Source organism: Grampus griseus, assembly GCF_964374135.1.
Source record: "Grampus griseus genome assembly, chromosome: 10".
Classification (NCBI taxonomy): domain Eukaryota; kingdom Metazoa; phylum Chordata; class Mammalia; order Artiodactyla; family Delphinidae; genus Grampus; species Grampus griseus.
In genome coordinates, this window is record NC_139004.1 from 39,865,791 (window position 1) to 39,878,401 (window position 12,611).

At 49.1% G+C, this 12,611-nt stretch overlaps 2 protein-coding genes and 1 pseudogene across 6 annotated transcripts in view; all 3 read right to left on the reverse strand.

The window, feature by feature from the left end:
• Positions 1-4,314: 4,314 nt before the first annotated feature.
• Positions 4,315-7,072, reverse strand: ZBTB9 (zinc finger and BTB domain containing 9). The gene is made up of 2 exons (XM_082663833.1): positions 6,979-7,072; positions 4,315-6,740 (listed from the first exon to the last, which is right to left on the reverse strand). Exon 2 carries the CDS (start codon positions 6,732-6,734, stop codon positions 5,325-5,327), a length of 1,410 nt encoding a protein of 469 aa, XP_082519959.1. The 5' UTR covers positions 6,735-6,740; positions 6,979-7,072; the 3' UTR covers positions 4,315-5,324.
• A 1,019-nt stretch (positions 7,073-8,091) lies between these two features.
• LOC309828240 (GTP-binding nuclear protein Ran-like) lies at positions 8,092-9,854 on the reverse strand (annotated as a pseudogene). The gene is made up of 2 exons: positions 9,833-9,854; positions 8,092-8,707 (listed from the first exon to the last, which is right to left on the reverse strand). The product of its transcript is annotated as a GTP-binding nuclear protein Ran-like (transcript).
• Positions 9,855-10,832: 978 nt separating this feature from the next.
• Positions 10,833-12,611, reverse strand: part of SYNGAP1 (synaptic Ras GTPase activating protein 1) — a gene marked incomplete at both ends in the record, with an annotated part of 29,783 nt that continues 28,004 nt past the window's right edge. For 2 of the 4 annotated variants that reach the window (XM_082664197.1, XM_082664196.1), the window contains one exon: positions 10,833-10,979. In XM_082664197.1, the coding sequence (XP_082520323.1) occupies positions 10,833-10,979 (147 nt within the window). The remainder of the gene's footprint in view (positions 10,980-12,611) is intronic. The other 2 variants (XM_082664198.1, XM_082664200.1) reach the window with 1 other exon arrangement.

Sequence of the window (12,611 nt, forward strand, 5' to 3'; positions counted from 1 at the left end):
AAGTGCAAAGGAAATTTCTATATTTCATCTAACTGTGCAATTGTGGCACTTCCACCTAACCTGCAATTGGATGTGCTTGATCTACAATGTAATGATGTGGTAAGAGGCAAGTATGAAGAGAATATAAATTACAGAATTCTATAAATGCCTTTCAAGTGATGAATGTGCTCAGTTAAAATCATATGCTCTTGGGATTGATACCAGTATTTGGCAGTACTATCTGTGTGAAGACATTTTCAAAGATGAAATACATAACATTTTATTATAGATCAGCACTAACAGATGAACATTTGCAATTGATTTTAATGATAGGAAACACTAAGTCTGAACCCCATTTAAGCAACAGACCTGTACTACAAAAATTTGTGCTTAATTATTATAATTTGAATTTTGTCAACAAATTCAAAGGAATCATGGAAATTTGTTTTCCTTAATTTCTATGTACCTACATAATATCCTTGATTTTGCTTCTTAACATGCAAAGCCTAATATTTACTATCTTATCCTTTATAGAATAAGTTTGCCAACCCCTGGTCTAGAAGAACCCTGGTCAATACATGTGTCTGCCCTTGATCCACTCCCAAGTTCTATTCCTGTCTCCCACTCATTAATGGGCCTCCAATTCAACTGCTCAAGCCAAAACTCTAGAAGTCATCCCTGATTTTTTATTTTCCCACAATCTCTATATTAATCTGTTAAAACGTTCTGTCAGTCCTACCTCAAAATATAATAACAGTTTTAATCCATCTCCTTCTCTGCATATCTGCTGCATTTACTCACCTCTTGTCTGCACTAATGAAACAGTCTCATTTGTTTCCCTGCTCCCACTCTTGGCAACCCCCCCTTTTTTTTCTTCCAAGAATCTTGCCCTTTAATGATCCAATATTCGCTCTATAGCTATAGGAATCTCTTTAAAATGTGAAAAGATCGTTACTCCCCTACTTTAAACTCTTTATTGTCTTCTCATTGCAGTTAGAATAAAATCCGCATTCCTCATCACGATGTGCAAGGCTCTATATAGCCCAGCCCACCTCTTCAATCACATCTGCAATGAACTGAATGTTTATGTCCCTCAAAATTATGTTAAAATCCTAATCCCCAATGTGATGTTACTAGGAGGTGGGGCTTTGGGGTGATTAGGTCAGGAAGGTGAAGACCTCATGAATGGGATTAGTGCCCTTATAAAAGAGACTCCAGAGAGCTCCCTTTCTCTTTGCACTATGTGAGGATACAGCAAGATGACTGTCTATGAGCCAGGCAGCAGGTCTTCATGACACTGAATCTTCTGGTGCTTGATCTTGGATTTCCCAGCCTCCAGAACTGTGAGAAATAAACTTCCATTGTTTATAAGCCACCCGGTTTGTGGTATTCTGTTACAGATGCCAGAATGGACTAAGACAACATCTCATTCCTCTCCAGGTCCACTGGTCTCATCAAATATACCTCCCTTTCTCTTCCTTCGCCTTTACATCTGCTGAACACTTTACTAGAACCACTTTCCTTGCCCTGTTTTGCATGTCTGTCTTTCTTTTCCTTTGGAATACTACATAAATGTGTACAGTATGCCTTCCTTTTCTGTTACTCTCCACCTTATTGCCTGTTTTATATCCTTTCCCTTTTGATATATCTATGAAATACCTACATAACTGGTTTAAACATCTGTCTCTTAAAGTGACAATCCAGGGCCCAATCCCTGTGATACCTTCTGCTTTTTTCATCAGTGCCTGGTACACAGAAGACACTTATTGCTGAAGGAAGGCAGGAAAGAGGGAAGAAATCTAAGTGGGTCTGGGGGTCAGGAAAACTGGAGATAAAAAACTAAGGGTCATCAGTATTTAAATGCTTTAACTCAGGGGACTTCCCTGGTGGTGCAGTGGTTAAGAATCCACCTGCAAATGCAGGGAACACGGGTTTAAGTCCTGGTCCGGGAAGATCCCACATGTCGCGGAGCAACTAAGCCTGTGTGCCACAACTACTGAGCCTGCGCTCTAGAGCCCACGAGCCACAACTACTGAGCCTGCATGCCACAACTACTGCAGCCCGCATGCCTGGAGCCTGTGCTCCGCAACAAAGAGAAGCCACTGCTCGCTGCAACTAGAGGAAGCCTGTGCACAGCAACGAAGACCCAACACAGCCATAAGTAAGTAAGTAAATAAATAAATAAATAAATGCTTTAACTCAGGAGAGTGGATAAAAATCACCCAAGAGTGTATTAAGTTAGAAGATGGGGGAAAGGGCTCTGAAAAACTCTAGCATTTATGAGAAAGGTAATAATTAAAACAATAACATCTAATCCTTACTGAGTGCTGTATGCTTCATTTCCCTTTTAGTTGAAAATATTTTCCCTTTATGTATGTGACCCTTCCCTGAGAGAACCGATCCCTGTAAAGGTGTGGGGAATTACTGTTCTCACTCATAATAACAGTTGACATTTATTGAGTTTACTGAGTGCAAGGCACTGTTCTAAGCATTTTACATGTATTAATTCTCACAACCCTATGAACATAATAAATGCTCATGAGAAACTACAGAGACAGAGAGTGAAGATATAGAACAGAAAGGATAATTAAAAGAGCAAAGGCTCTGTGAAGGGGGCTAGCCTTGGACAGGAGAAGGGACATCTCTTCCACTATAAGGAGGAAAGGACAAAAGCAGAGAGGTGCACGTTTGTTTAAACCAAAATCTTTCATCGTGGAACTCAAGTTCCCTATAATCCTAATAACTTGGAAAGAAAACCCAAACTTCTAACATGGTGTCTTAATTTGCTTTACAGAAGTAGTAAAGTGCTATGGGGATTAAGGAGAGGGAGGAAGCAATTCTGCCCTAAGTTTGGACACCTATTAAGTGTCAGGTATACCTGAGGCTTTACGGATCCCAAGATGGGCAACATATGAAGATTGTATGGGTGGGCCTCTGTTCTTGTGGGCTGGCCAGCACCCATTCCCCACTCTTCTGTCCCAGAACTTCAATTTCCCTTGAGGATTCCAGGATTTGTCACCTCAATGGAACATATGATCAAGGTGCTCTGGTCAGAGGATGGCCCTGAGGCCCAGAGTTCTCTCCTGGAAATTTTATCTTGAGATGAGTGACAGAAGAAATAAGATTAACTGGGTCATCATCCCAAAACATATGACTGGAAAAATTCCCCAGTTCCTGTTCCCTCAACCCCTGGAGCTGACCCAGGTCTTGTCCTTCCAAAGGCTGGTCTTTTAGCCCTTCCTTCCATTCCAGGAGCCACCCCACATCCTTCAGATTCCTGTGTTGATAAGGTTAGTCAGAGCCAGTTTCCACCGCTTGAAACCCAAGGATCCTGGCCAACAGATATAGTCAGCTACAGAACATGTGCCAAAAGAATGACAGGTGGATGGGATGGTAGTAGATCCAAGGTTGGCAGCCTCCATCCCTGACCCCTTATCCAATGTGGTCACAGTCGTTACAGTGGGGATGGTATCATGGCAAGGCTCTTTAGAAAGGCTGACAGATCCCAGCTACAACTCACCTTCTCAGCCATAAAGTCATATTTTTTAGCCCCTTTAGGTTCCATACCTATTAACTTTAGAGGAACGTGCTTTGGCAAAGGCTGTCACTCCTGGCTCTATAGTTGTGACTTCAACTCATGTTCACCATTTCCACATCAATTCAGCCGCCCACACCCACTACCACACTCTGGCAATGGAGTTCTTTGTGAAACCTCTGGTGAACCATCATAGGTCTTTACTCAGCTTCCTTTGTGCCACTACAGTAGCTTGTACTGTCTCCCATCATGGACTTACCATACCACATTGTCATTATGTCTAGCTTCGGTAGTAGCTGTGAACTCTCTGAGGGTAGAGTATAAGTCAGGGTCTAGTACAGTGCTTTGCAACAAATGTAGAACAAACCAAACAATAAACATAATACATGAAGTCAGGGAATATTATAGGTAAAAATGTGAACAACCCCTTAAAAAAAAGAAGACAGAGAACGAGTTAGGAGGTACATACCACACCACCAAAAAAAAATTAATAAAAAAATAAACAAAACAGTTCAGACTCTGAAAAATAAGGCAACTTACCAGAAGTTATTCAGGGGCAGGTCAGGGCTGAGAATCTGGCCCACTGACATCCAGGACAGTGTTCTCTGCAGCAGTGTGAGACTATCCGATTCTTCCCCCATCAACATAACCCAGCCGCATAAGGAATATGTCCAAGTCTTTGCAACTCTGTTCTCACATCGTCTCTCCCATATAAATGACTCAATTCAGTCCACTGTCAGCTTAGCTTTCACAGCAAAGTTTATTTGAAGAAATTAAGAAACTTATGACAATCTCCCCATTCCAACATCTATCCTTCTATGTGTCGACCAAGGGGCTGTCAAGTGTGGGTAGGGATGGAAAGGGAGGGGGTGTGGTCCCACTGTGCAGTTATTTCTCTAGTTTTCAGCATGTGCCGTCTCAGCCCTGAGTCCCTCTGACCATAGCCACTTCTTCAGAGCGGTGATTCTACCCTGAGAGTATTTTAGGTCAGTGGCCATCTCCTGAGTTCACTGGTCACATTCCAGTCAGTGTGATCAATATGGATGATCAGTGGTGGTCAAAGGTAGACAAGAGGGACTTCCTGGGCAGTCCAGTGGTTAAGACTCTGTGCTTCCACTGCAGGAGGCGTAGGTTAGACCCCTGGTCCGGGAACTAAGATCCTCTATTAAAGAGGGATCTAAGTGACACATGGAATGCGCAATCTGTTAAAGTGCTCAACTACAACATACAACAAAAAAGGTGTTGTAAAATTACCTACTAGTGAGAAAGCAATTTATAATCTGAAGGGTTTCTGGAAAATTTTAACAAAAGTATATAAGAAGACCTCTACTCACATAATTTCAGCAATGATGAGGGAGAGTAAAGCTTAGAGCTTAGTCTCCGGATTACCAGAACTCTGAATCAAACATATCTCTAGATGGAGACCAGCTCCCTTAACTACTCACAGAGACTGAATGAAATATTTATCATAATTTTTCTTGCTAACTCGTCTCTCATCATATAAACTTCTAATCTGAATTCCAGTTTCCTGTATGAAAAGAATATCTATTATGGGCAACTGATCGATTTACGTATGGCCTGTAAACCACTTTCCTGTAGGGTAGTTAGCCAAAACCTGGAGTGAGATGAGAAATCAGTTTCCAAATCGGTCAGGTTGAAGCCCACACCCAAAAACAAGAGGTCCATAACATAGCTATCCTCTTGGCATAATTAACAAGATACAGGATTGCAGTGCCATGGTAGTGAGGGGTAAGTACCCAACAGCAGCAGTGGCTCCCTTGTCCTGGAAATTCGTGTATGGCCTCAGTAGTCACTTGTAAGTCCAGTGAGCAGTGGCCCAGCCCTGGCCCTTGCACAGGTCCCGGTGGCGAAGGAAACAGGCATGGACTCGGAACCGGCGGCCACAGTGAGGACAGGCATGCAGGGCTCCAGCGTGGGTCTTCATATGTTCTGTTAGATGGTGCTTCAGCTTGAAGCGCTTGTTACAGATGCCACAGCCAAAGGGCCGAAGGCTGAAGGTCAGCATGATGTGCCGGTCACGCTTTGGCTTCACTGCAAACCGCTTCCCACACAAACAACCAAAGCGTTTTCCATCTGCAGGGGGTGCCCCGCCTAGCTTCACAGGTCCATGCACAGCTTGCCCTGCTCCCCCAGGTCCCCCACCCCCTGACAGGATTTCATTCCCATGAAGATCCACTGGTTTCCAGGATGGACCACCTCCTCCAGATGTTTGCCCTGCTCCTGAGGGCAGCAAGAACCCTAGCTCTCCATTCTCTTCAGTGTTCCCTCCTGGAAACACTTTGGTCTCCTCCTTTGTTCCTCCAGACTGAGTTCCGCCTCCTGATATCTCCTCCTTGGGCTCAAAGGGTTCCTGCTTAATGTAGAAGATTTTGGGAGGCAGTACAGTATGAGGGGCAGGAGACTCAGGTGGAGCACTCTCGCTCTCTGCAAGCCTGCAAGGAGTAGTGGATGTGGGTAGGGCGTGGGATGCAGGAGAGCGGGGAAAACCCCCTGACCCTCTCTGAGGCTGAGGAGTCTGAGAGGGTACTGTTGACCCCTGGTCCTCCTCATCTTCTTCTTCCTCCTCCTCCTCCTCCTCTTCTTCAACTTGAAGCTGTAACATATCTCCCAGTTCACTCCCCTCCCCTCCAACGCGGCTCTGGGTAGAAGCGGAAGACTGCGCCACAGTCTGGAAAGGGGAAGAGCGGATGCACCAGTCTCCTGGAGAGGATGTGGTGGAAAGAAGTGTGTGGAAAGGGGTCGCTCCCCGAGTTGAAATCCCACCACCTGAGTTTTCTAGTTCTCTAAGGATCTCTGAGCACTGATCTACCACTTGCCACATCTGGAGACCACTGGCCACAAGGAGGTGGGCAGGGAGAGCATCCAGTGGCAGACGGAGGTGCCCGGAATAAATGAGCTGGAGCAGCCCCTCGAAGGCGTCGGCTTCGATGACGCTGGGCAAGGTGAGACGTGGTGCATCCCCCAGAAGTAGTTTGTCGTGGAAGTAAGGAGAGGCGGCAGCCAACACCGCTTTGTGGGCCCTAAGTTCGCGGCCCTGCACCAGGAGGGACACGTCACAGAACTTTCCCTCCAGCCTGTGGCGGTTCAGGGCCTCCAGGAGTAACGAGCTATGCTGAGGGAACTCGATCTGGATCGTCCGTGGGGCTGGGTTGCAGGCCGGGGAGGGGGCTACGGGAGGCAAAGGCGTCGAGGTATCCATGGCCTCCTGGGGAAGAGAGAAACCCCAGAGGGGTCGAGTACAGGAGGTGAGGGGTGAGGTAGAGCCCGCGCGGGAAGAGGGCTGTGAAGGAAAGGGACGGGGTCACAGAAGCTCTGGATAAGGGGAACCGTGTCTCCTCAAACGCCCGCCTCCCCTGCCCCCCAACGTGTGAAAACTTTTCAGTCGGCAGCTGTTCGGGCAGATCAGTCCCACGCACTCCCCCGCCGAGAAAACGAAAACATACCACAACAAAATACCAACCGAGGCTTGAACTTCCAGGGCCTGTGGAGACTAGGAGGTCCTTCAGCCGCGAGCCGGACCTCGCCGGCCGGGTCGGCTTCTCCCCGCCGCTCCGCTCCCACTCACGTGCCCGCAGAGTCCGGCTCCAGGGGAGGCGCGGCCACCCGGAGACCGCCAGCGCCTGCCGCCCGGCCCTTCCCGCCGCCACGCCCCCGAGAGTACACACGCGGCCCGGCGTCCAAAGCGCCTCTGCAGCAACCGTACCGCCCCGGCCGGAAGCCACCGCCTCCCCGCCGGACGCGGATGCCGGGGCGCTGGGCGGTGCCAGAGAGGCAGCCAATCGGGGGACGCCGGCCTACAAGCCTCATGTTGATTGGTTGCGCGGGTGAGAAGGCGGTGCTGGCGAGAAGCCGCTGGCCCCAGCCGGGCCGCAGAAAGGGTGGGCGTGCGCTCCCGTGATTAAACTTAGCCCCCGCCTCTAGTAGGTGCTGAGAAGGCGAGATTAAGCGGGCACTTACTGTATGGGCTACGTATTGACCGCATCACCTTGTATCCCTCGGGCTCCGCCACCAGCGAGGTAGGTGTTTCCATCCCGTTTCCTCGGGGGAAACCGAGGATGGCAAGTGGTGGCCCTGGGGCTGGACCGCACATCGCTGAGGCACCATGTTCTTTCCTCCATTCCGCACGGGAGCATTTAAACTAATTTTTATTTTTCCTCTAGCAATTAAATAAACTTCATTTCTAGGTAATTTTTTTTTAGATATTTAAAATACAACTTTATTCTGATTCTAAACGAAAAGGAATGGGAATGACGGTGACAAACAAGATTCCACCACTGAATATTGTGATGTGACTGTAGCACTCTTATATTTGAAACTCAAGGAGGAAACAACTGTGTTCCAAAACACAAATATGCAGGTCCCCAAAAAAATGTTTTTGTTTTTTTTTTAACTGCCACATTCACTCCGAAGCCCATTCATCTCCTTCAGCATCCCAAAGATTAAGCACATGTTCTGCTTAGCTATATAATAAAGTGGCAAACACCCTGCACCACCGACATCACAGGACAGTTGCCTATAAAACTAGACTTCTGACTCTGGGCTCCAGCTTCACTTTCTCACGGGTCATCATGTTCATCCGGGAGGGCAGTTGTCTGAGCAACCTCTAGATCCTGCTCGTACTGCGCTGCCAACGCTGGATCCATGACCACCTCTGGTGGGGCGAGAGCAGGCATGGCGACGAACTCCAAGTTAGGGTCTCCGATCAGTTTTCTAGCAAGCCAGAGAAGGGCTTTTCAAAGTTGTAGTTACTTTTGGCAGAAATGTCATAGTACTGAAGATTCTTCTTTCGGCTGAAGACAGTTGACTTTGCCTTAACCTTTCTGTCCTTAATATCCACTTTGTTGCCACACAACACGATGGGGATGTTCTCACACACTCGTACCAGATCTGTATGCCAGTTACGCACGTTCTTGTAACTCTCGATATTACATCAAACATTATAATGGCACAGAGCTTGGATATAATAGCCATTTCTCAGTCCAGCAAGTTTCTCCTGACCAGCTGTATCCCATACATTGAACTTAATAGGTCCTCTGTTGGTATGGAATACAAGGGGATGGACCTCAACACCCAAGGTAGCTACATACTTCTCAAATTCACCAGTCAGATGATGTTTCACAAATGTAGTTTTACCAATTAGGTAATTATTTTTAAGGTACACGTAGATGTATACTTGGAATCTTTTATCAGAGAATGCTGCTGTTCCTTTTTTTTAAAAAATGTTTTATTTATTTATTTAATGCTGCTGTTCCTTGACCTCTTTACTCCTTCGGGTTAAGTGGCGCAGTGGTGAGGGGAGAGATAGACGGAGTAAGTTTGGCCAGTGCAAAACCCCTACTCTAACTAAAACAATAAATCTCCTCGCTGGTCGGGACAGCGATATTCTAGGGTGAAGACTACGGCACCACACAAGGATATACAGTTTCTCCTAGGCTGTCAGCTTCCTCTCAAAAAGCAGCTCGTCACCCTGCTGGTCCTCCTGGAGGTCCCAGCCTAGGAAAGTAAGCACAGCGATAAAAGAACAATCTCCGTTTATTAAACATGATTTTTCTGTTTCACCACACACTCCAGAAAAAAAGGAAATGGGGCTGGGAGTGGAGAAAAAGGTACAGTGGCTGGGGATAGAGTAGGCTGGGAGTGGGGTAGGGTGGGGAGGGAGAACGTGAAAACAAAATAAAACAGGTAGGAAGAACATCTCCCTACCCTTAAGGTGGTGGCCGGGGGAGGGAAGCATGAGGGGGAGGGGGCCAGGAAGCTCTGTACAGAGGGGTTGCCCCCAGCCCCCACACACACACCCTGGATATGTACAGTACAAACCCCAGATAATTACAACAGCCAAAGAAGAGAAGAAGAAAGGGAGTCCAGGGGTAGGGTCTGAGGTTGGGAAAGCAAGGAAAGGGCACAGGGATAAAATTTCACATATTTACAACTTTTATATAAGTATAAATTTGGCCCCGGCTGGGTGTATGTGTGTAGTGGGATGGGACTGAAGGGGAACTGTCCATACAAAAGAAAGAAGGGTCGAGTCTGGGAAGAGTCTCAATACCAAACGCAAGAAGGGATGAGGGGGCAAGGCTGGGTAGGGGACAGCAGTCAGGGAAGAGGGGGTGCCAAGGAGGGGCTTCTCCCCTCCTGTGACCTACCCACACCAAACCCCATCCATCCTACCTCCCCTATCCCGCCAGAGAGCTATGTACAGAGAAACACCGAAAAATTGTGGACCTGGCGGGAGGGAGGAAGGTGGAGGGAGATTGGGGAGGGGGGGGAGGATGAGAGGGAAGCCCAGCCCTGTCCTACCTCCCCCGGGGGACAGAGTCATGGAAGGGGGCCCCCAACACCCCTCCTCCAACACAGGTCCCCCCACCCTGGGGGAGAGAGGCATGGCTTTTCCTAGAGTAAGTTCCCCCCTCCCCCTGGGAGTAGAGACCAAGAAAAGAGAGGGAAGGGGCAGCGGGGCTGTGTGTGTCAGGGTAGGGCAGATCAACTAGTCTGTCCTCCCCAACATACACCCGCTCCTAAACCCTAACCCCTCCCCCAAACCTCAATTCCGCCCCACCCAACACACTGGGGGAGGGGGGGGCACAAGCCCCCTCACCCCGCTCTGGGACCAGCCAAGAGCAGATCAGGTATGGGAAGAAGGGGAGACAACTCCCATTCCCCCCTTGCCACCCCCTCCCTGCCCCGGTGGCCCCTCCACCCCATCTGGGTTCTGGGTGGGGAGGGAGTAAATTTAAGAGTGGTAGGAGGAGAAGGAGTTTGTGCGTGCTGAGCCCCCCCAGACGCTCCTGAGAAATCAAGGGGTAATAGGGCCCCCTCACCTGGGGTCCCCTCCCCATAACAAGGGGGACAGGGGAGGCCAAAATGGGGCGGTGGAGGGGAGTTAGATTGTCAGCTCTGGTTACTGCTAAAAAATCACCCTGAAGTTGAAAGTTTGGAGGTGCCGCACCCCCACGGTGGGGTGAGGGTCTGTCCCCCAGTGCTCAGGGGAACGATGAGGCAGAGGATGGGGATAGCACCCCGGAGTGAAGGGGTCTGTGTGGGGTAGGTGATGTCCTGGGGCAAGGGTTCCTGGGGGTCACAGGGGGAAGCACCCCAACAGGAGGGAAAAGGGAGCAGCTGAGGGTCCCTGCTCTCCCTCCTGGAAATGGTGCAGTGGGGGTGGGGGACTGGTGCCCCCCAGCGAGGCATTCAGGGAGGCAATCCCGCTGTCCCTCGGCGACGTCCAGTCCTGGTGGTTGGTGCCGTTCCAAGGTGGGGTGCACAGGGAGGGAGAAGGAAGTCTGTGATGCAAGGTGGGCTAGTGGTCTGCGGTGTTTCGGAACTCGCCGTTCTCAGTGATCTGCAGCCGGGGTGGGGGAGGTGGGGCTGGGGGGGCCAGGCCGTTCCAAGGTGGGGCCAGCGTCACACGCGGGTTTGTTGGACCCAAGGGGGGAAGCTGCCTCTCCTGCAAGACACCAAAGAGGAGAGCGCGGACTTATTGAGACGCTTCGCGGGGGCCTGGGTGCCAGCTCCCTAGCAGTGGCCTCCCCCAGAGCTGGCCCACTCCACAAACCACATCCCACCCCCTTCCCCCAGGACACCCCCACCCGCATCCTCCTCCTTTGTTTCTCACCTGTAGGAGAAGTTACATCTTCTGGGATCAGGGAGAAGAGAATCTCACCCCTGACTCCTAACAGGGGCCTTCAACCCAGGGAGTCACATCAGGAACCCAGTTCACAAGAAGTAAGTTTCCTATCTCACCCCCAGCCTAACCCTTGCATCTTCCCCTGCCCAGTGCCCCCCCTCCCAGGCCACCCCCAATCAGAGGTGGGAACTTTGTGTAGAGGGAACAAGGGGAAGCAGTACAGCAAAACCTCATTAATCCAAACCCCCATGGATTTGGGATTTTTTTCCATAATTTGAACAAAAACTGGGCTTGAGTTTTCCTTTATCTGTGAAGAAAGGGTGTGCTAAGCAAAATTAATAGTGGAAACGTGTATGTGGGAGGGAATATTTAACCTATACCAGAAAACAGACTTTTCAATCCTATCTACTCATTAACACATGCTCCCTGAGGGCCTCAAGTGGGAAAGCCTCGTTCATTGAGTTCTACTTACTGTATATAGTATGAAGACATGCATTTCATTAAATAGACACTGTCATTCAGTTTTGTCACTTATTCACAGTGGCCAGCTTCTCAAATATAACATTCCAAATTAGAGAGGTTTAACTGTACTGGGGGGAAAGGAAGGGGATTCAGGGAAGTGATGTGGGAAGGAGAAAACACTGTGGGAGGGGCCGCCTCTCGCTCACAATAACGGCAGGAAGGAAAGGACTAGGAGCTTCTGCAGAGACGCAGCATGCCCCGAGCTCTGCATCCCCAGGAAACAGAAGGGCTTCATTCCTTTCCACCCCCACGCTCCTTTCATTCCCTCACCCTGGGCTCCCAGTTAGAGGGTGAGGGGTACCAAACCCTACTCCCACCCCTGGTCCTATTCTACCCCTTCCTACCCCTCCTGGACCAACTCCTGGCTCCTCGCCTCAGCTCTGGCTTCTGTTCCTCTGCTGGGAGAGGAGAAGAAAGCCATGTGTTCTACACTTTGGGTTGCTTGCTTAGGCTTTTAAAAATACAGGCACATAATTAATTTTTATGTTAATGGCTGAGTTACAGAGGGACCAATACCTGAAAGGGGTTTAGAGAATGTGTCCAAATTATTTCCTGGACCATAGGGCACTGAATCCTGGCAACCTAGCTGTGTCTGACAGAATCTCTAAAAGATATAAAAACACTCCAAGCAGAGGCTCCCAGGTCACCTCTCCTCATCTCTCAGAAGGTCACCCAAACCCAAGATTTAAGCAAAGCCACCCTCTTAGCTTGCCTCTCCCACACTTTCCACAGCCAGCAAGAGAGGAAATCCTGTCTGGTAGGGTATCCTGAGTGTGGCAGGAGAGCAGGGGAAGGAAACCTCAGATTCCCTTCCCTCTGCTTGTCTGCTGGCAACAGCACACAGGCATGCCCCCAACACCCCCATGGACCCAAATTTAGAAAGGAGATAAATTAGGGTGCCATTATTCACTTTACAAAAGAATTCACCAC

What these genes read in the sequence shown, in the direction of transcription:
- ZBTB9 (XM_082663833.1), bottom strand. Translation starts at nt 6,734, where the DNA reads ATGGATACCTCGACGCCTTTGCCTCCCGTAGCCCCCTCCCCGGCCTGC.